Below are 23,395 nucleotides of genomic sequence, written 5' to 3' on the forward strand. Positions count from 1 at the left end.
AGAGAAAAAGACCAAGTATGTATGCAATAGCAGAGCCCCTAGGCCAGGAGTTGCCTTCAGTCCAGAACATAGGGCTGACTCAGTGGTATGTAAACAGGATACAGCAGTGTGCAGATGGGACATGAATAACCTGACTCTTCCCCCCACCACCACTGGTTATGAAGTTGCAAGAGGACACACTGTGATCAGCTGTCATCTATTTTCCCCCTGAGTCCAGAGCAGGCAAAAGAGATGTCCACCTAGTTGGACATGGCTTAGAAATGGGGCAGGAAGGATAATCTACCTGTTTGCAGAAAAAAATAGACAACATCAGTGTAATAGTTAACCCTAGGAGGCTTAAAAGATTGTCATCATCCCAGAAATAACCAAGAGCCCTTCGAGAAGTAGTTTTCAGCACCCTGTCCCCAAGGTGTTTCTGAGGGTCTTCTAGGATTCTGGGAAGGCAAAGGGGAAGAGATGAAACACATCAACAAGAGTAGACTAGAACCTCATCCCTGGTGAGGGTCTGGCAATAAAGTTTTACCAGGAAAGGAGTGCCAATGGTCAGGATCCTGGCAAAGCCTTAACTTACTCCACTCTGCATGCTGAAAAAAAGCCACACTCAAGGAAAGTTCAGGGAAGACAATCTCTTTATTATAGCAATAGATTCAATGGAGAAGACAAATTGCAAAAAAAAAAAAAAATCCCACTCTGCTCAAAAAAAGCAGACACATCCCAGCAACTGGACCACAGGAGACCATTTAAGTTTGTCTCCCACCGTCTCTTCCAACCACCCTATAGTACATAAAACCTTGAGAGTACATAAGTAGTTGAGTTGTCTCCTCGAGTGCACAAAGAGCAACAAAAACATTCCATAATTTGACTTTGGTGAATCAACTCAAAACATTGAGAAATGATTGTTTTCCTCCCCAATGTATTTTTGGGGGTGAGTGTAGTGAGATGTTTTATATCCATGTATATAATATACCTATACCTATATATAGACTGTGTACAAATGCATCAGCAAGCTTTAATAAAGGAAGACATCAGCAAGAGACACAGGCTGTTTATCCTTAAGACATAAGTAGGAAGGAAAGTTTCTTGATTTATCACCCATTCCAAATGCACCACACCATTCCCATGGCCTGGGACTATCCACTGGACCTGGCCAATATTTTCAATTGTCCATCTGCTTAACATGACTTTGTAAATACTTACCAGCCCAACCTCCCCAAGGAGATTAATAGGGAGAAATATGGATCCAATCAGCTTTTCCTTTGTATTAACTGGGAATAAATGTGATTAGTCCTTATCTAGGGGGCAGAAATTTCCAAAGCCAGTTCCAAGGCACCTCAAGGCATTTTAATCCTGAATAATTGTGCTTTGTTCTTAAAAGCTAAATTCCATGGGTTGGCCAGCCCACCTCTCTTTACAATGACCCTTGATTAAAGAGAACAGACAGATAGGGGGTTCTGAGAGAGCAGCAGAGGTGGGGCAGTTGAGAAAACCAGCAGACTGGACCCAGCAGAGTGCAGTAATGGCAACATGCAGCCAGAGTAGGGCTTGAACTCAGAGTAGTGCAGAAAAAGAAACAGCTTGCTGGTATAAACTAGAAAGCAAGGTAGAGAGCTGGCAGCTGTGGAAACATCTCATGTTTTCCCACCTCTATTCACAAAAGTTTGATTTTGTTCCCAACCTCATTGCCCTGGGGGAGGCAGCTCTATGAGACTTCTGGAGGAGATTCTAAGGGGCTTGAGAAAAAGGTGCATATGAGGGTGGGCATCTGGGCACAGGTGGTTCCTGGCCCATTCTCATCTGCTTGGACCCCTGAGGCCCATGGAGAGGACTTGCCCTCCCTAGGCCCCACTGCACCACTGAGTCATGGCAGAGAAAAGAAGAAACCCAGAAGTCTTGGGCTACTTTACAGAGAGTTAGCATTTTTTAGAATAAACCTAGGGAATCTTACAAATAATTGCCCTAAACGTTACGAGTGCTGGAAAAAGAAAGGTCCCCAGCCAGCATTAGAATAGATCCTTACTCGTCCCAGAAGGGTACTTAGTTTGCCAAAAAGTGCTATCTGCAGACTATTGAAGTGTATTACAAACACCCTTGGTTTCAGCTGGCATGAGTTGTCCACACCTACCGCTGCCCTCTCTGCTGGTTGGCTTGAAAGATAGGTGATGTCTGCTTGCCCCTGGCATTCTGGTGGCTTAGCTGACCCCCACTGGCAGTGTGTTGATTGGCAGTTAGGTACTGAACAGAAGAGTCAGAATTTCAGGGTGGGCTGGACCCACCCCACCCAGGAGCTGTCTGGCTGGATGGCCATCCTCCACTATGCCTGGCTTCTCATCCTCTTTCCTGTTGTATCTTTCCCCTTTCCTCCCATTCCTTCCTTCCCAGGGCTCAGATTCTGAAATCTCTTCCTTCTTCCTCAATTCCAGCCCTGGAAGTAGTAACTGTGCAAACAGAACTAGATGCACAAAAAAAAAAAATTAATCTTGGTCCCCACAGGGCTGACCTGGCAGTTTCCAACTCTGTTATGGCTTTGTGTGCATCCCCAGCACCTAACACAGTACCTGGCACATAGGAGATGCTCAATAAATGGATGTGAATTAAACTGAATGTCCTATATGCTCACTCCCCAAATTGACCATCTAATTGGCAAAGGCAGAGAATGGTTCCTGAGACTGTCACTGTCCTGTCTCCACCCCTTTCCCCCAGACTCATTTCTGCCCTGAGCTCTGATTCCCTGAGCCTGGCCAGGACCTGAGCTCCTGGGAAGAAGCTCAGCCTGGGGCAGGGGATGGGGCTTTGCCAATGGCTCTGTCCTCATTGCCATCATTCCATCCCTGCCTCAGTCACAGCCTGGAGAGGCTGGGCTCCTGGGAGATGCGCATACCTCCCTCACCTCACCTCCCTGCCAGTCCATAGAGGCCCCTCCCACAAGGACAACTAGGGCTCTGTGAATTCAAACTGGAGATTGAGGAGTCAGAAATGACAGGACCCTTGATTTTTGTCAGTTTGAACCTCAGTTTCTCCATCTGTAATATGAGTGACTTGGCTGGTTGATCTCAAGGTAGCATTCTTTACATCATCAGTTTCTCTCCCTCTCTTGAGATTCCCTCTAAATTGTGAATAAAATGGCAGTGAATGTTGGATCCCCACAAATGCTACTTTCTTTTCCACAAGGGTGTTGTTGGGGTGGGGAAGGTGTAACATGGCTCTAGATGGGACATGGCCACAGAATCTCCCCTCATGCTTCCTTCAGGGCATTCCCTTCCCTGGTCTCTAATCAGAAGTCAGATAAAAACTTCTGAGGGTAACTGGGAAAGTCTGAACACAAGCTCCGAATGAGGCCCCCACTCTGCGCATCAAGTTCTCTGCCCGTGGCACCCAGCCCCTCCTCATCTCTGCACCTTGGCTGCTCCTGACCCAGGCCAGTGGTCATCCTGTTGGAGAAGGTAGTCTGCAGTAAACTCATTTTACAACGGAGCCCCACCCCAGCAGTCCCTTGGCTGATGGAAATTTATCTCCTGTTGGGGGGGCAGCTGTGGTGGAAAGTGACCTGGACAGCATGGCCCACCATGACTCAGCTGAGCTCTTCAGTACCACTCTCACCAAAAATCTGAAGGCATCACCAGCCAACAGAAAACCACAGGCTTCTGGAGAAGCAGCCATCAATGGAGAAGAAGATGAAAGCAGAGCTCCCTGGACCAAGGGTCATCTCCATTTGCCTCTGGTTTGGGCTTTCCTTCAATGCTCAGAAAATACGCAGTTGTCCCTTTAAGATGCCCCACCCCCAAGTTAAAGGAATGAACATGATGCTACCCCCAGCCTGAAAAGGCTGCTCTGGGCTGGGAGTAGAGCAATGTCCCACACATGGGTCTTCTCTGAAGCTGCTACCAGATGCATCTGTGCACTGAGCAAGCTGGACAGCTGACCCTCTCCTCTGCTACTCCTCACACTGGGCCCCTTCTCCCTGGGGCCCTCACATATGCCTTCTGCCTTCTCTCGGGGACTGGTAGTTTTGAACTCACTTCTCCCTCCCCCAGGGGCCACACATGCCATACACCATGGCAATTTTCTCAGATTAAAGAGTGGTGGGTTACTCTTGGTGCAAGGTGGGGAATACGAAGTGAGGGGTTCAGGAGGCACCAGGTTGGCCCTGGGATCCTGATTCGAGAGAAGCACACCAGAGAGGGCAGGCAGGGGCACACTGTACAAGGTGGAGTGGGAGAAAGACAGGGCACAAGGGGGCCGCAGGGAGGAGAACAGGGCACGAGGGGCCACAGGACCAGCCGCCTGTTACTTGGCACCACCGTCAGCATTGCCCTCACCATCTGTCTTGCCCTCCTCCTCTGTCTTCAGGTCATCCGTGCTCAGTTTCTGCTCTTTTTTCCTCCTCACGCACTTCACTATCATCAGCACCAAGATGACCACAGCCAGGAACCCCCCCACAGAGGCTCCCACGATCACTGCCACTGTGGAATCCCGCTCAGGGGGCTCTGGAGAGGGAAAAGAAAGAGACCCACTGAACGCTAGGGCTGAAAAAGGGAACCTGCCCACTGTTCCCTGCTCCTGCAGTATGTGGGGGGTCCTCCTGGCTTTACTCTCCTCTAGAAAGAACTGTGAGCAAAACCAAAAATCAACCCAGGCTGTTTATCTCTAAGTCCCCCACCCCCAAAATCCCAGGGTGCCCAAAAGCCTCAGGGGAGGGCAGTATAAGGCAGTATTTAAGAGCATGGATTTTGAGGTCAAATAGACCCAAAACTGAGTCCTGATTTTGTTACTTACTAATTGTGTGATCTTAGATAACATCCTTTCTAAGCCTCAGTTTCCTCATTTGTAAAATAACAGTACCTCCCTCATAATGTTTTATGAGGATGAAATATGATAATGCATATAGAGTTTAGTCCTATAACTGAGCACAGTGAGCACCCAATAAATGAACACTGCTATAATGATTCCTGAGATCGTGATCATGATTGATAGCATTTTAAGGACTCTCTGAGACATGTTCCCATGTCTTTAAGGGCTGGAGGGAGGAAAATAGATGCTCTGTACCCAACACAAGCTGTTGATCCCTCTGCTCAGGAAGACAGAGCCTCTCCCAAGGAGCCCTGAGCTAATGCCACTGGAGAACAGTTGTGGAGAGTCACTGGCCAGGAGCAGTCAGGGGTCTGCACTGCAGCCACTGCAGCCCTGCTCCCCTCTGCCTGCCCCTCACCTTCCATGAGGACCTGCAGGTGGATCCTGCCATGGCCACGGTGGCGGTCGGGTGGATTCATGATGTAGCAGTTATATAGGCCTTCATCCTCGATTCGCACATTTTTCAGTGTCACTGACACATCGTATTTGCCAGGGTTCCCCGAGAACTCCACTCGGTCTCGGAACCGCTCCAACTTCAGATTAATGATCTTCATGCGAAACTGGAGGAACTAGAGGTGGGCAAGGAACAAGATGGGGGACTGAATGAGCAAGGAGTTGCAAGGAGAATGGGATGCCTCCCCTCCCATGCACTCTTTTACCTGGAAGACAGATAGTTACCTTCAGACCTCCACCACCCTTCCCAGGGCCACCCAACATGACAACATCCCTTACGCTAAAGCCCTGTGGAGCAAACAGCCCACCAAGGTGCTACAGGGTCCTGGTCCAGTGTAGGGGCAGGTGGTGGGAAAGATGGGTTTCATGGCGCATGGGCTCCTGCCTCCTTCCCCAACCCCACCTATATCCCAGGACTCACCATCTCCTCAGAGCAGTTACTACACTCCTGGTAAGTCCAGTTCAGGGAGAACTGTTTGTGGTTCACTGTGTAGCAGGAGTTGAAGGTGCAGGCCAGGCGGGCATCAGAGCCATTGAGCACATTGAGGGTGGTAGGTACTGTGACTTCCATGCTTCTCCCTGGTGGCACTGCAGACAAAGTCGCAAGCTGGTGAGTATTCTGGCTGACAGGACCAGGGAAAGGCAAGCCTGCTGTATCTGGTGAGAAGTGGAGCAGAGCTATGGCTAAGGGCTGGATCCCTTATGGCTGAAATTAGCAAGGGGTCAAGGGTGGAGTGGGCAAAGCTCATTAGGGGTAACTGGTGTGACCCTGGGGGTAAAATAGGAAGAGAGCAAGGCTGGGGTAGAGAGAGACCAAATTATCTGTCAAGCCAGGGACAGAATAATGGCCCCAAGACTTTCCCAGGACCATTATAGAGCAGTCCTTCCCCCTAGCCATCCTGCTCCAGTCCTGCCACTGCTGCCTGCTGGCTAAAGACCTTGGAAAAAATTTTTCACTGAGCTGGCCTCAGTTTCCCCCATCTTCTCCACCACTTCCAAACATCTCTGCTGAGCCAAAGCTCTTCTAGCTGAAAGGGCAGTATCTCCAATGGGGCAGGCAGTATTGAGCACTGAGGACAAACAGAGACTCTGAAGGCCTCACACTCCATGCCCCAAGGCCAGAGCAGTGCCCAGCCTAGCTTCTTTACCATCCCCAGGTTTCTATCAGGCAGGAAAGAGGGCAAACAGGCAGTGGGAGGGAAGAGGAGCCCCAGAAGAAGAGACCAAGGGACCAAGTGACCAAGCAATGGGTCTACAAGGACAAGAGTCCTTTTGGAGATGTCAGGCCTGGAAATGCTGCAGCAAACAACCTGATCAGGCTGAAGGGGTAACAGGGTGGGAACAGCAGATTTCTGTGGAATTCTACCCAGTGTAGGAGACCTGGGTATGGGACTGAGAAAGGCCCATCCCACTCTGACATTCTAAGCAGATCAGAGTCTAGCTAGGGTGAAGCAGTAAGCTAAAGCTGCAGTGCCCTCTACAGGACAGAAAGCTTGAAGCACAAACTAAGGCAGGGGTGTCCAACTCATTTTCAAGGGGGGAAGGGTGCCACATCAGCCTCCCAGTTGCCTGCAAAGGGCCAAAATAATTTTATGACTGTATAAATGCAACTACTCCTTAACTGTTAAGGACTTGAAATTACATTTGGCCCTTTGAAGGCAACCGCAAGGCTGATGTGGCCCCTGGTGAAAATGAGTTGGACACCCTAGTTTAAGGGGACACCCACTCTCAAGGTCATGCAATACCTCTTTAAATTTTGTACTCAGGCACCTCACTTGCCTTACTTGAATCTTGGCCTTAATTCTAAGATTCTCTGCTGATATTGCTAAAGCTTCATCCCAAAAGATTAATTTATTTATAGAGGACAAACAGTAATGTTCAGCATCAATCATTCCTTCACTCATTTACCAAATATTTATAAACTACCTACTATGTTCTCAGTCTAGGCCCTGGCGAATATTGTTGTGAACCAGACAGGCAGAGTTGCTGCAACATGGAGCTTGTATTCTAGGGAGGGGATAGAAATTAACAAGGAAATAAAAGAATAATGTGACTTTTGGTAGTGATACATGGCAAGGGTTGTAAGAAATAAAGCAAGGTGATGGGGTGTTTTGTATTAGAAATCAGGGAAGATTGCTCTGAGCAGGCGACATGCAGGTGGCCCCTGGCTAAAGTAAGGGAGTGAGCTGTTTGAAATTTGGACTCAAGTTCCAAGACAGTAGAATATCAAAAGGAAAGTCCCAGTGGTTGCACTGAGCTTTGCATGTCTGAGGCACAAGGAATAGAGTGATCAAGATGGCATATGGTGAGACCTGAGGTCCCAGAGTCAGGCAGGGACAAAGTTCAGGGTCTGCGGGCCCGAACACAGACTCAAGATCTAATTTCTCAGAGTGAATACAGGGAACCACTAGGGACTGGGAGCAGGGGCAACTAGGAAGCTGTCCAGGCAAAAGCTGTTCTTGTCTCTACAGGAATAGTATACACATAGAGATCTGATTAGATGTGGGTTCAACCCCAGCTCTCCCTTCAATCAGTTGCAAGACCATGGGCAAGATCCTTCACCCTCTAAGCCTCTGTCCCCTCCTCTGCAGAATGTAGCTGATGACCCCACCTCCTGGAGTAGTTATGATAATTAAACAAGACAAAATATATAAAGCACAGTGCAGTCTGCCTGATGGTAAGAGCTCAGCAATTGGGAGCATTCATCCTAAATTCTCAAGACCCATTCACCTAGACAGGAAGGGCTCTGAGGCAGTCTCCTGGTAGAGGGCACCTCAGAGCATGGCCCCTGCAGGACTCCACTTTCAAATTGTTGTGTCGTGCAAAGCTGCAGAGCCCCACTCCACTGCAGCCTGGAAGGGGAGCTACCAAGTCCTTCTGTGCAGGCCGGCCCTTAGGACGAGTGGCCAGGCCAATAGGCAGGACTTAAGAACAGGAGACACTCTGAACTTCTGGCCCTGGAAGTCATAACAAAGAAGCCCTCACCTAGATGGAGGAATAGGCATGCAGACCCACCTGCAAGGCCAGGGCTCCCGGGTATGCACTAAAGTGCTCATTAGGGAAGTAGGAATTGGAGAGGGTGAATAGACCCACCAAGAAGAACAAAACCCAGTTCTCTCTCCACATTCATAGCCATTATGAAAGCACCTTGCAAAGCTCTAGGCAAGGAGGAGGTAGGCAGAAAATGGTGTGTGTGTGCGTGTGTGTCCCCTCCACCCCCCTGCTGCTGCCACCGCTCTGCACAGGCAGAGAAATCTGCAGAGAAGGAACCTGGTGGGGCCTTGTCCTGATCTTACCTCATCTCCTAGGAACTTTCTGCTTCTCTAGCACTTTCCCTTGAGAGGGCCTGCTACCTTCCCAGGGCCCCCAGCCAAAGGAGCCTCCAAGTGACACCAGGAAATAGGAGCTGCAAATCTCGCTGACCTATCCTCGGCCTCTGTCTTGTCCTAGCCCACGATATCATTCCTATTAGAACTTCAACCCTGAGACAGCACCCTGCTGCACAGGTGGTCAGCGACATGGGGAGCAACGGGCCTTTCACGGCTGGCAGGTGTGGGTACAGACAGAGAGGTGCAATGCGGGGGTCCTTCCCCAGAATCCAGGACTCTGGGGTCCTGCAGGAAGCACACTAGGTGGAATATGCATGCTCTCTATGGGTCAGAGAGGTCCACAGCCAAGTCCCAACTGCAGAGTAAAGGAAATTCAGAGGAAGCCAGAGCAGGGACCCTCAGGAACTGTAGACCTAGCCCCACTGTCTTACCAAGTGAGACCCTGAGGCCCTGAGAGAGAGAGACATACACAGAGTATGGGGCAAGCTGGGGCCAGAACCATGTTTCTGATTCCTAGTCCATAACATCTCACCTGGATCTCAGACTCAAGCCAGAAGCCTTAGGCCTTTCACCCATCCAGGCCCTTATTAAAAACAAGTAAACCATCCCAATGAGGCTATAAGCAAAATCTTGATCACTTGATGATTTCTGCAGCTTCAGGAAAGTACCCAATCCACAGCTAGGGCTACAAAAGGATATAATAATAACAAGGTGCTTAATGTATTATAGGCACTGTTTAAGCACTCTATAGGTACCATGTTTAATACTCACAACACTATTATACCTCCACCTTCCCAATGAGGAAATTAAGCAAAAACCAGTTAAATGAGTAGCCCAAGTTAGCTGAGTGGGAAAGCAAGATTTAAACCCAGGATGCCAGGTTCTAGACAGAAGGTTGAGGGATTGAGGCTGGCAGGGAGGGTGTGATTGTTTTTCAAGGTGTCCCTGGGATCAGATCTCCTGCTGTGTACACAGTAGGTCCAGCCACCACTTCTGGGCAGGCTTGACAAAGGGGAATGTTTCTGTTTAAAGGAACTTCCATACAAGGGGAGCCCATAGTCTTCCTGGTTGTTTGGCACCAGCCAGATCTGGGGCCTGGATTTCTTGACTTCCAACTGACGGAGAGGAAGTGATGATCAACAGGGATCAGCAATAAGGATGTAGATTTTGATCTTAGTTTCAAACTGCACTAGTGCCAGGCTTCTCCATGTTCCTCTGGCCCTTCAGGCCCCATTGTCATCCACTGTTTTCACTGGTCCACCTTGTAGCAATCACAAAAGTTTGCTCATCTCTTGCCAAACACTATCTCCTGCAGAGACTAGAAGCTAATTCTCCTCATTCCTCTTTCCAACCCTGTACCAAACTATGAAATAGGTTTACTTTCTGCTTAGTTAAAAAAAAAGAGAGAGTCTAAGCAGAGGTTATGTCTAAGACCTTCTGGACCACACTGCCTCCTGGGGCAACCCTGGCCTCTCAGGCAAGTGTGCACCCCAAGCCCCTGTCCCCTGCACTGCCTTACCACTCAGACCTACCCCAGGCTTCCCTCAAGGCCCAGTCCACTCCTGTGCAGCCATGACAGAAATTCACCCCAAACCTCCACTGGCTTCCTGTTGCTCTCAGGATCAAGTCCAGGATTTGGCATGCGGCTTCCAAACCCTTTGCACTCTGGGACCAAACTCCATGCTCGTGTCCTGTCCTGCCAGTTTCCAACCCTCAGTGCTTCCTCCACTCCAGTGACCCCAGAGTTCTTACTTTCCTGAAAACACCACCCTCTCTCGCTGTTCCTTTTTTGACAATGTAACACGTTTTTGCCTCAAGTTGGGAAGCTAGTTCACCCTTCTCCTCCTGGGGTCCTCCCAATTATACTGCAGATGCCAGTTCATAAAGTATCACCTGACAGCCTCCCAGTGCCTATGTCCTCTCCCCAGCTCGGTTCTACCTATTCCATATGACTGGGAGTCAGAATGGTACAGTGGCCTAGACCGGGGCTCTTAGTGCCCTGATATGATCTTAGGCAACATAGTTAACCTCCCAGCACCACAGTTTCCACACCTATGAAATGGGGGACAACAATAGGACCTCCATCTTTAGGCTGTTGTGAGGATTAAATAACTTACTAGTGTATAAAGTTCACAGCAGTGCCTGGCACATAGTCAGTCCAGGACAAAAGTTAGCCATTATTATTATTATTATTATCATTATCATCATCATAATCACAGCATATTCAATGCTGGGTTACTATTCTTTGTTTATGTGCCTGCATCTCTCCCAAGGCTCTGAGGAACTAATTCCTATTCATCCTGGTATCCCTGGACCCAGAACAATATATGACACTCAGTAGAAGTCTGTAGAAGAAAGGAAAGGCATTGCCCCCACCCCACTGTGTCTGGGTCCCAACAGCAGATATGTTCAGTGAGCCTGAGTGAGGACCAGACTCGACTTTTAGGCCTTGCCCAACATAACCCAGACTTTGGTATCCAAGCCAATGACCACAGAGCCAATGGTCTTGAGAAAAACTCTGGAACAGCCCAAGCATTTGGATTGTTTCTAGCTAAAAACTAGTCTCTCATGCTTTTGTCGTATGTACAGCAGATTGCCCAGCTTTTCCCCTTTACCAGCTGTGTAATCATCTTCGCCAATTCAGTCCCTGACAGTATCCTCCCTTGTCACTTATAGCATCCCTCCATCTTGAGGACCGATGCTACTACAACCCCCAAAGTGCCATTGTCCACCTCAGCCCTCAGCCTTGGAGTGCCAGGGTGAGCCTTACCACAGCACCAATCAATTCATGTTCAGTGTTTCCCTGCCTGCATCCTCTCCTCACCCACATATGCAAAGGCTTCAGCTTCCTCCCATCACTATGTCACAGCCCCCGTGCCCTATTGTCCTCTTCCCAGAATCCATCTTTCCCTAAGTCACATCTTCCTCCTGGTTACCAAGCCCCCTTCATTTAAATAAGGCTCTCACAAGGCTGCCTCCCTCCCACAGGAAGCTCCCCCTAACTCCAGATGGAGGTCCACTGTCCGCCATCCCCAACTTTTTGCATGTAATTGAGATTCTCTGATCAATTAGGTTAATAGAGCAGTAACATTTCTTGAACATTGGGAGCAGTAGAGGTCAACAGTTAAGAACTTGCTGAAGTCAGACAAACAGTCATTCAAATCTCAGCTCACTTACTCATCATGTGACCTTATTGGGCAAGTTACTTAACTTCTCTGTACCTGTTTCTTCACCTGTAACATGAGGATAATAACAGTACCCACCTCATACAATTACTGACTATGGTGAGGACAAAACAAGTGGTACAGTGCCTGGGCATCTGAACTACATTCATAAAGGTTACTAACCTATTGTTGAGCACCTGACCCACTTACATGCCAGACTCACAAAAACCCACACAGTAGGTGTTCTCCAGTTTACCCATAAAAGAACTGAAGCTCAGAGGGTTTGAGTAACTTGACCATGGATACAAAATAAATGACAAAGGTGGCCTCCAATCCAGATTAGATTCCACGGTTCGTGCTCTTTTGTCCTGCCACACATACCAGCTGTCTTGTTAGTATGTCCAGTAACAGCAAAGTTAATAAGTCTTGTCATGCAGGCTTCCAGGGGCTTACACTGTCTCTGTTTAGCACTCTTGCCAAATAATCTCTGCAGCACAGCACATCAGAGAGAGAGAGAGACTTTGTGATGGGAAATATTTTTATTGACAATCCTTGGACTTCACTGTCAACTGCTACGCCAGCAATGAATACGTTTAGGAGCAAAAATGAAACAACCTATAAAGCAGTCTTGCAAATAACTCTCTAGCCCACCTATCCACCAAAAAAATCCATGAATGGTCAAATATGAAATTAACATTTGAATCACTTGAGAGGGCAGTCTGCAAGGCAAGGCTGAGCTGGACATTTCTGAGTCATGGTCTTAAAGGGCCATAGCCGCACTGACCTATGATTTCCTTTTCCTTTTTTTCTTCTGGATCTCTTCACCTGACCCTTCCCCCACTCCATGTGGCCCAAGCCAGAGGTGTCTTCTCTGTCAGTGTCTGCAGCAATAAATCTCACAATCCAGAGATCATTCCTCAAGCTTCCTACCCACTCCCCAACACATTGCAAAAAAATCAGTGATAACAGGTTTCCAGGAAGCCAGACCCAGATTCAACTTTCCATCCCCAACTACCCCACATAGTGTCTCCTAATACCATAAATCCACCAGATTCTAAGGATCAAGTTTCACAAAAGAAGCTCCTTAAAGGAGCATTCTCAGGACCCCACATTTGCAGCAGCATTTTAAAAAATCCATAAAGAGACTCTGGATGGATCTACGTGCCTGCTCCCCGCAACCTCAACACACACACACACACACACACACACACATCCAGTTCAAGGCAATCCAAACAAAAATCAGCTCCCCTTACAACTGTCATTCCTGTCAACACTGAGCATTTCTGTGACCAAGCAGTCCCAGCATCATGTAGTCCCTACCATTATCTTCCCAAGTTCAGGCACCTTTCCTCCCAAGGACACCAAAGAGAAGCTCCAGCCACATCTTTCCTGCCCCTATCCCCATCCTCTTCCAGTCATGGCTGCCCTTCTGGACCCTCAGAAGCATGCAGATGCGCAGTGTAACTTACCCAAAGAGAGAAAGAGACTGAGCCCAGTGAGGCTGAAAGCAGGGCGAGGTAGCCGGGCATCTTTGTGCATTTTCAGAGACTGAGATGTTAATCAAGATATGGGAGAGGGTGATAATGAGGGGCTGAGGGATACAAGGGAGGAATTGTTAGGTGCTAAAAAAAAATGCACGGATGTACTTCAAAGACACATACAACATTAAGGAAGCTTTATTTTCATCTCTCTAACATGGCCGGTCTGTATGTTGCAGCTAAAAAGAAAGAGGGAGTGTGTGAGGAAGAGAGAGAAAAAAAGGGGGGTGGGGGAAAGATACAGTAAATTTTGTGGTTGTTGGATTTCAAACAGCAGGTGGGAGGGCATAAAAAGTGTTTCTGAAAAGAAGGATGCCCAGAAATTTTTACCCTCTAAAACAAGAACTAAAGCAAATCCTATCTTTTTTTCTTTTTTTTATTTAATTATTTTTCAACTACAGTATTGTGTCTTTTACTCCCATTCCAGCCCCTCCCCCTCTTTCTTCTTAACTTCAATCACTGTTGGATTTTGAAAGCTGTTAAAGAAACCAATTGATTTTGAAGCTGCTGTAAGGGTGAGGGGACTCTTTTTGTCATTTAAAAACACCCCAAAAGGGGGTGCTTGTTTTTATGTTATTTGGAAAGAGTTCAGGAAAGAGAGTCAGGAGACTTTCAGGAAGTAAGGACTTCCTCAATTTTCTAGTATTTTCACTGAGAACATAATACGTTAAAGCAAGCCAGTGTAAAAAAAAAATACCTAAGAGATCTCAAAATCGAATCTAATGGGAATCAAATCAACAGTAAAAAGACATTTTTGAGACAATTGGAAAAAATAAACATGGACTAGGTGTTATATTAATGAAAAGTTATTAATCTTTTTGGGTGTAATAAAAATATTGTGGCTATGTTCTTTAATATTTTTATCTATTACACACACCAGAGTATTTATAGGTGAAATGACATGATGACTAGAATTTGCTTTAAAATATTCTAGGACAAAATAAAATTAGGGGAGGTAGGTGTTATTGATTGTTAAAACTAGTGATGGGTGCAAAGAGTTCATTTCAGTTCTCTCTTCTGTTATGTTTGAAATTTTTAAGAAAAAATAGGCTAATATCACAAATAGGAGAATTTGAGATTGAGTGCCAAGGAAGCCCTAAGCAGAGAAGTGACCCCCACTCTTCCTGGAAGGCACTTAAGTAGAACACAGGTTTTCATGCAGCAATCACATGCATTTTCAATGGGCCACTGATGCACCAAAGAGGTTGCAACTAATATTTTTGAGCATTAACTCTGCTACAAACACCTCACAAGTGATTCCTCAACTTGTAATCCTAGGATAGGTGATTTCTTCTCCTCCTCCCCCTGCCCTTACTACTACTACTACTACTACTACTACTACTACAATTTTTCTTCTTCCTCCTCCTCTTCTTCTTTCTTCTCCTCCTTCTTCTTCCTCTTCTTTTTATTGCAAATGAATAAACAGGCTGACAGGGCTTAACCACCCAATTTTACATATATATTATAGTTAAGAGCAGATTCAGAGACAGCATTCAAACTGAGTCTGTGTGAAACACTGGGTATTTCCAGTATTCCATGTGGCCTATCACACATGGAGGAGAAGAATGGAATATATAAGCAAGGGGTCTCTGCCTCTGATATAAAAGAAGGTGCCAAGGGCAGGACATGGAGGGAAAAAATGGGATGCCAGCTCAGTGCTCAGATCAGAGCAGACACTCAGTAAACAGGTGATGCCTAGCTGCAGAGGGACACCCTTGAATGGATGAGTGAATCTGAAGAGGGAACAGTAGCAAGTAGACATCATGATGAAAGTAATGAAACCCAGCCTAGGCCACTGCAGCTGTTCTAGGCTGGGGAGGAGTGAAGTGGGCCAGATTTTGGTAAGAGGATGGCTATGGTTCCCCACCACATCAGAGGTGGTTCTTGCCTGGCAAGATCATGCCTGGATCTTGCCCAGACTCTATCCCCAAAAGACCTCTGTCAATTCGCTAGAGTCTGGCTGTGGCTGGCTCATCCATAAGATGCATAGTCCACAGGAATGAAAATCAGGGAAAGAGAAAAGTATTCTCAAGTGCCACAGCCAGGCTCCTTCCTGCTGCCCTTAGGCCCACTGGTCAGCAGTGGCCAGTGCTCAAGTGAGCCTGGAGGAGGGCAGACAGACACAATCAGGGCCTCAACTCCTGCTCCAGATTCTCAAGATGGGTCCCAGGCTGCGGTACAGCCACCCAGGCTGCCGCAGGCACATGTCAGCCAGAGAGTTTTGGTTTGATGTAGCCGGCCTGCTCCTTTTTCCTAATGCCGCTGAGGATGCCTGTGAGACCCAGGGAAGCCACTTATCTAGCCCACTTGGTCTCACACTGAGTCCAGAAATTTCTGTCTGGGGACATCTGAGATAAGAAATAGATCCAGAAGTTTCTCTGTTTCTATTCAGTATTTGACTAAGAGAAACAGGTATATAGCTCTTACACAGAAAGCTGAGAAGATACCAAATCAGGGGTGAGGCACCCTCACAGTGTGAAGCAAGAGGAGAGTTTCCCCAGGACCTCCCCATGGCTCACTTGGGCCTGCAGATGCCCATTTCATCCAAAAAAGTAAGTCTTCCCTGGGAGCTAATAAAAACCTGGGAAGCAGAAGTCCAAAGATTTATTTTGCAGAATGAAAACACCAATGTCAAAAATAGGCTATTTGGAGAGTGAAGCCCTATTTTTGGCATTTCTACCAAGTACCATTCATCCCTGCACATTTTACTAGGTAATGGTTACCTGTCCTGCTAGGAGAACAAATAATCCAAAGGAAGATAGTTTCCTTGGCCTTTGGCCTGGTTGGAGCCACAGAAAAACTCCCTGGTCATATTTGCCTAAAGCCTCACTTCTCAAAGTGTGGTCTTCAGATCAGTATCATCAACATCACCTGGAAGTTTCTCAGAAACACAGTCACAGGTCCCACTTCAGACCCAAGAAATCAGAATCTTCATTTTCAACAAGATCTCCAGTGATTCTTGAGAAATTAAAGTTTGGGAAGTATTGCCTTCAACTAATATTAAAAGGTTTGCATCCCATGAACAAGGGGCCAGGTTTGGGAGAGGGGATGTTAGTGAAAAGGGACTAGTAGGCAGGAGCAAGTTTAGGATTAAGTGCTGGCCTCAGGTCATTTGCAGAATACCTGGCAGCCTGCTCAGGAGTAACCAGATAGGGATCCATTTTCACTCCCCTTTCTTCTCTGTCCCATTCCTATCTCCAGCCATTCCATAGCAGGTGAGGTTTCTCTTACCCCACACAGGACTTCACACCTTGTTGTGTTAGGCCCGGAATTAGATAAAAGTAGCCAAGAGGAACTCAAGGCAGGCTCCAGACCGACTCAGCTAGGAAGATAGAAAGTACAGAAAGTACAAAGAGTGCTGAACAAGATAAATGGCCTGTGCATGACCTTGTCTTTGCATGACCTTGTCTTTGCAGAAAAGTATCCATTGTTGCAAGCAGAGAGCATAGCCATGTGTGTTCTCTCGAGATAGCCAATTGCTAACAGCTACGTCTGCTTCTGTATTTGCTTGCTGGCTTGCTTGCTTGCTTACCCCAATAAAAACCCTAGGCTGTAAGCGCCAGGCGCGACTCTCATTTGCCACCCTCTGGGCACTGTGTCTCCGGACACCTCGAGAGTTCGCCCCTGCGCAGGTAAAGCTTTGGCCAATAAAGTTCCATCTCAAACTCCTGAAAGCTTCCGACCATTTGTTGCTCGCGTTGGTGGATGCCACAGTTGTCTGCCTTTGCAGTTCCCTTTTTCAGGAACGCCCTTCCTCTCTTTTTTGCTCAGCAAGCTCCTATTCTTCAGAAATCTCCTACAACATCACCAACTTCTTATATTCTACATACCTCTTCTCTCTTTGCTCCTGTGACACTGGGTACATTCCCTCATTTGCACATCAATTCCCACGTTCAACAAACTCAAATATCTATTTAATGCCCCATATGTGCCAGATACTAAGCAAGAAACTGGAGACTCAGAAATGAATGAGACACAATTCACCCTTTGAGAGCTCACATTCTAGATAGAGAGACAAATGTATACACTCTTAATACAGCATGATGAGAACAATCCCATTTACTGAGGGATGGGAACAAAAGTATAGTTTGTATTTCTTAGGTTTCCATGTTAACAAGTGCTAGAGAGTAGTCATTTTTGTTTACACTTCCTACCTCCCCAACTAGACTATAGCTCTTTAAGAACAGTGAATGAATGTCAGTTTTACAACCAGAAAAAGGGCAGGACCTCCATTAGCCTGACCTTACACACAGGAGTCAAACTGGGACTGGGTCCAAGCAGCACATGTTGTTCCACTCCACTTCCCAGGAACTTTATTCAACAATAGATTTTTTCCCACATGCGGTGAGATGCTGCAAAGCTCACAGAGAAGACCTAAAGAAGGATCTCTAAGAGCTTAGGAGCTCTGGAAGAAATTAAAACCTCACACTGATAAAATAACTAGAGAACATCAGAATATAAAATCTGATAAGTATATAGACATCTAGGAAGACACGAGAAATGGAAGATTACTAAGGCAGGATGTAAGCAGCACTGTGAAGGAATATTGATTTGGGCAGGCAAGAAGGGAAAGGGGATTACAGGAAGAGGAACACCAAGAGCAAAGGCTCAGAAGTAGGAAAGACAAAGGTGTATGTAGCAGAAGATTCCTCTCATGAAAAAAAAAAGGAAGGTGTGGATGGCTAAACAAGATGGTACCTGAACTCTGAAGGCCACGAACACACAATGTGGAGTTCAGGCAGGTGCTTTGAAAGTTCTGGGACAGGCAAATCACTATTGCTCTCACCACAAAGGTCTTAGCTTTCCGAGAAAGCTCTGAGTACCTTTATTTTTTTTTTTATAAAAAAAAAAAAAAAGATGTTTTGACAGCTGAGTTTACAGAAGTGGTAATGGATTGCTTGATCTCCCTTGAGGAAGACCAGACCACATTTGCAAACCAAACTGGTCAGGACAGACAGAAGTCCTGGGAAATTTTGTTTCTCCTTAGTAAGCAGATAACTGGTCTGTGCTGGGCTAAAACTTGCAACCTAACATTCTTTGGCTCTATATAACTGAGCTAATTCAGTGGCAGTATGACCCCTGCAAAACACAGTGTGTTTTATTTTTTAAAAATGCCAATGTAGACATGTAAGCATACTGACCAGGCAAAAGGAGAAAAAGAGTCAGGTGGCAGTGAGGAACAAAAGACTGAAGGGCTGGTGGAAAGCTGCAGCCTTTTAAAGAAGACACATCTTTTATAGGTCCTCAGTAGAGAGACTGAACTGTTTTCAATTCCAATAGCCAAACTCTGATGCTACTAGATTCTTCATTATTCATAGGTGGCCCCACTGCCTCCACCCTAAGGCTGCTTTCCATTGGCACAAGTCTGAATGCTTCTGGACACCTGTGAATATGAGGGCATCTGGTGTTCTGAGGACTTAAAATATGGCAAATTCATGTAATGAAGCTGCTTGCTAAAGGATGTACTCCAAGGCGCTTTAGCTTTCTCCATCTCCAGCAGCTTTTCTGTCCTTCAGAATGTCATCCCTCAGAGTTATGCAAAGCTCTCCCCTAAGCTCAGCTTCCCAACACTCTTTGGAGGGTAAAAGGGACTCGGGTGTTTGGGGCTAAAAGGTTTCCTGCACATAGAATAAAAATTTAATGAGATGTGGACTGAATCACCAAATCCAACTGAGGAAAATACATTGAAAGGGGATGGAGGGCTTAGGCCAGGCACTAGTCCCTAAATGACCTAATTTGGTCCTCCCAAAAATTCCTATGAGTATCTACTTCATATGTAGGGGGAAAAGCCTCAAAGAATTGAAGTAAATATTGCAATACTGAACAAGAGAACAGAGCCAGGATTTGAACCAGGCCTGTTTGACCATGAAGCCCATTCCATAAGCTTCTATGTTCCTGAATGTAACCGATAATCATCCCTAGGAGAAGGGCATACAGATCTTTTTCATGGCACCAGCAGCGTTGTTTTGGTTTTAGGCAAAATTAGTATTTGACAGCTGTGGGCTTCCACTCTCAACCTGTGTACAAGAGGAAGGTTCATCGGGAGGAAGGATAGGGGAAGAAAAGTGGGCTTCCTTTTCTTCCTCCTCAGTTACAACTGCTGAACACAGAATGGGAGCCAAGCCTTGAATCAAATTTAAATGTGGGCAAGTCAAACTCTGGGTGTGCCCACACTTCTATGATCAAAATGCCCTCTGCAGGAGGGTGTGAATAAGCTCTCAGCCCACCCTCCAGCTGTTATCCCTTATTCTCTTCTAGCCAGAACGACAGATATGAAACTGCCATCCACCCAGCTAATTCTATATCCTGAAGGTCCTCATCCAATGCATACAATATTTGAGGAAGTGGAAAAAGGCCACTCAGCCAAGGACAGCATGTTACTTAATAGCCCAGAAATGAAACCACTTCCTCATGTCATTATGTGTCCCCTCTCTTGTGTGTCTTAGACAGAATATTGCCTTCAATACACATATTGTGAATAACTGACATATTCCTTATTTAGAGCTAAAAGGTAAGAAGGAAATATTTAATGACTTAGCTGTGGCTGAAGAACAAAAAGAGGCCCCAGGCCTCTAAGCAAAGACCCAAGACCAGTTGGTAAAGAGAAAGAGTTAATAATGGGTGTTTTAGGAGAAGGTGCTAATGTTTAGAGAGGTAGACGAATCTTTAAAAAATGTAGCTCTACTTGGAATTATATCAGAAATCACTATCAGAACTTGGGACTTCCGGTCAAGATGGTGGTGTAGGCAGATGTAGCTTGCCTCTTCATAACCACATCAAAGTTACCACTAAAATGTAGAACAACCATCACTCAGAACTGTCAGAAATCAAGTTGAATGGAAGTTTGACAGTGAAGGAATTAAAGAAATCACATCCACCAGACTGGTAGGAGAAGCGTGATACGGAACAGGCTCATCCCTCACCCACATGTGATAGATAAAAATTCAGGAGGGGTATGTCAGGAATGAGGAATCCCAGCCTCACACCAGGCCCCATAGCCCAGGTTTCCAGTGCCAGGAAGATGAGTCCCCACAACATCTGGCTGCAAAAAAACAGCAGGGACTCAGTTGTGGAAGAAACCCAAACAGATCCTTTTAAAGAACCAAAATACAGACTCATCTACTCAGACTCATTCCTTCTGAGCTCTAGCACCAGGACAGCAGCTTGAGAGGCACCACAGAGAAACCGAAGTATCTGGCATCAAGGTGAACAGAGGCCATTGCCACTTTTATAAGCCCTCCCCACACAGAGCCAGAGCCAGTAAGCTGGTGCCATATCTGGAATTCCATCAACCTGGCTAACACTGTTTGGCCCAACTTTGGAGATCACCAGAGACTCTACCCTATCCAATTTATGGGCCTACCCAAGCTGCTTTTCCATATGAATGGCTGATTTTGGCTCATGCTTCACAAATTCCTTATTCCTATCAAATAAGCAACAGCAGGCCTCAGTGAGCCCCCAGGCCTGGCACTAGTAGCAGCCAGGATAGTCACAGCTTGTCTCTGCCTGGAAATCTCCAAGCCCAGCACAAGTAGCAGCCATCTCAGATTGCTTTACAGCTCAGGCAGGGTAGCTCTGGGCAAAATATAGGTGGGGGCTGACCTTGGCCTGCCCCACCCAGGAAACCCCAGGGCCAGTACACACAGTGGTCAGCTACAGACCACATTGTGGTACCACCACCCTGCCGCTGCACAGCTCATCCTCCATGGAGGGCACCTCCATGGTGGTCAGTGGTCACAGCTAATCCTTGCAGCTGACTGGCCTGGGTAAATCCCTCCCATTGATCTCCCAACAGCAACCAACATTCAACTACAAGAGGAGGTGTACTCAGCTAACATGAAGGGCACACCTCAAGTACCCAGCTCGGGTGCTAGGGGAGGTTGTGCTACTGGACACTACAGGACACCTACTACATTAGGCCACCCTACCAAGACATAGAGTCAGCCCCTGCTGGTGTGACTCATTAGATTGAGTGCCAGCCTGAGAAATGAAACATCACTGGTTCAATTCCCAGTCACAGCACATGCCTGGGTTGCAGACCAGGCCCCCAGTTGAGGGCATGTGAGAGGCAACTATTCAACATATCTCTCACACACTGATGTTTCTCTTCCTCCCTTCCTCCCTCTCTCTAAAATTAACTGAATAAAATCTTTTTAAAAAGGCACAGAATCAGAGCATCTGTACCTAATACATAGAAACAAACACAAGGAGGCTGCCCAAATGAGGGGACAGAAAAAACATGACCCAAATGAAAGAACAGATCAAAACTCTAGAAAAAGAGCTAGACAAAATGGAGATAAGCAATCTGTTAGATACAGAGTTCAAAACACTGTTTATAAGGATGCTCAAGGAACTTAGTGAGAACCTCAACAGCATAAAAGAGATCCAGTCAGAAACAAAGGATACACTAATTGAAATAAAGAACAACTTACAGGGAAACAACAGTAGAGTGGATGAAGCCAAGAATCAAAGCAATGATTTGGAACATAAGGAAGAAAAAAATAACCAATCAGAAGAAAAAAGAATACAAAAAATTGAGGATACTATAAGCAGCCTCTGGGACAACTTCAAGAGGTCCAACATTCACATCATATAGGTGCCAAGAAGGAGAAAGAGAGCAAGAAATCTATTTGAAAAAAATAATTGAAGAAAACTCCCTTAATTTGGGCAGGAAATGGACATGCAAGTCCAGGTAGCACAGGGAGTCCAAAACAAGATGGACACAAAGAGGCCCTCTCCAAGACATATCATAATTAAAATGTCAAAGGCTAAAGATAAAGAGAGAATCTTAAAAGCAGCAAGAGAAAAGCAGTTAGCTACCTACAGGGGAATTTCCATAAGCCTGTCAGTTTATTTATCAAAACAAACTTTGCAGTCTAGGAGAGACTGGCAAGAAATATTCAGTCATGAAAAGCAGGGACCTACAAACAAGATTGCTCTACCCAGCAAAGCTATCATTGGAATGGAAGGACAGATAAAGAGCTTCCCAGATAAGAAAAAACTAGAAGAGTTCATTATCACGAAACCACTATTATATGAAACGTTAAAGGGACTTATTGAAGAAAAGGATCGAAACTATGAACAATATGGTGAAGGGTAAATGCAGACAACTGTAACTGAACAACAATAAAATAATAATAATAAAAACTATGAAAAATAAAATGGCAAAAAATACATATCTATTAACAATTTTGAATCTAAAACACACACTAAGCAAACAAGAACAGAGACAGAATCAAGGATATGGAGAGCATTTTGATGTTGCCAGATGGAAGGGGAATGTGGGGGAATGGGTGAAGAGGTGACAGAATTAAGAAGCACAAATAGGTAGTTAAAGAACAGCCATGGGGATGTAAAGTACAGTATAGGAAATGCAGTAGCCAAAGAACTTAAATGTATGACCCATGGATATGAACAATGGTGGGGGGACTGCTTGAGGGAGCAGGAGGTACTGGGTGGGGGGGTGCAAAGGGGGAAAAATCAGGATAATAGCATAATCCATAAAACATAATTTAAAAAGAAATTGTGTCATAAATGAGAGAACCATGAAAGCCCTCTTTATCCTGTGCTGAGCAGCGAAATGGGAAGGACAGGCTATAGAGGATGAGGAAAGGCCTACAGTAGTCAAGGAGAGGAGAAGTGAGCTGAACCCAGGCTAGAAACAGGAGCACAGAACCAAAGAATTTTTTAAAAACTAACCCTATTACACCTGAAAATAGTAACCAAAAGTATAGGAACTTCGCATTTCAGACCAAGAATTAAATCAATGGCTATCCACTTTGGCAATCCATGAGTATAACTTCTGAAAAAGACAAATGCCCAAGCTCCACCCAGGAATTCCAGGATGCCTCTGGTATACCTCAGCAGAGTTGCCAGCCATTCTGATACCCAGCCAGAACTAAGAAGCACTGGGTTAAATGCTAGAATGTATTCATACCCCACTTCCAACCCCCCAAAACTTCCCCAGGGCCCGAAACATTTCCCAACAGGTTAGGTCACAGTGTGGCATTCCTCCAGTCCCTTCAGCTCTTCGAGGATAAGTTCCTGACCAACACACGGCTCA

General features: G+C 46.2%; 1 protein-coding gene across 2 annotated transcripts; it reads right to left on the reverse strand.

Moving 5' to 3' along the window:
• Positions 1-622: 622 nt before the first annotated feature.
• Positions 623-23,322, reverse strand: SCN2B (sodium voltage-gated channel beta subunit 2). Of its 2 annotated transcripts, none has more exons than XM_037147332.2 (4): positions 13,264-23,322; positions 5,723-5,889; positions 5,207-5,417; positions 623-4,484 (listed from the first exon to the last, which is right to left on the reverse strand). In XM_037147332.2, the coding sequence occupies exons 1-4, from the start codon at positions 13,331-13,333 to the stop codon at positions 4,285-4,287; spliced, it is 648 nt and encodes a 215-aa protein (XP_037003227.1). In that variant the 5' UTR covers positions 13,334-23,322; the 3' UTR covers positions 623-4,284. The 2 variants fall into 2 exon arrangements, with proteins under 2 accessions (XP_037003227.1, XP_037003228.1); XM_037147333.2 differs by lacking the exon at positions 13,264-23,322 and adding an exon at positions 13,115-13,257.
• Between the last annotated feature and the right edge of the window lie 73 nt (positions 23,323-23,395).

The sequence above is a fragment of the Artibeus jamaicensis genome, unplaced genomic scaffold, assembly GCF_021234435.1.
Source record: "Artibeus jamaicensis isolate MK-2021 breed Jamaican fruit bat unplaced genomic scaffold, CSHL_Jam_final contig_196, whole genome shotgun sequence".
Lineage (NCBI taxonomy): Eukaryota > Metazoa > Chordata > Mammalia > Chiroptera > Phyllostomidae > Artibeus > Artibeus jamaicensis.

Excerpts from the sequence above, each read along its gene's own strand:
- SCN2B (XM_037147332.2), bottom strand. The coding sequence starts at position 13,333 with ATGCACAAAGATGCCCGGCTACCTCGCCCTGCTTTCAGCCTCACTGGG. Across the intron at positions 5,418-5,722 it reads GTAACTGCTCTGAGGAGATG|TTCCTCCAGTTTCGCATGAA; the intron begins GTGAGTCCTGGG and ends GCCCACCTCTAG. Across the intron at positions 4,485-5,206 it reads CCTGCAGGTCCTCATGGAAG|AGCCCCCTGAGCGGGATTCC; the intron begins GTGAGGGGCAGG and ends TTCCCTCTCCAG.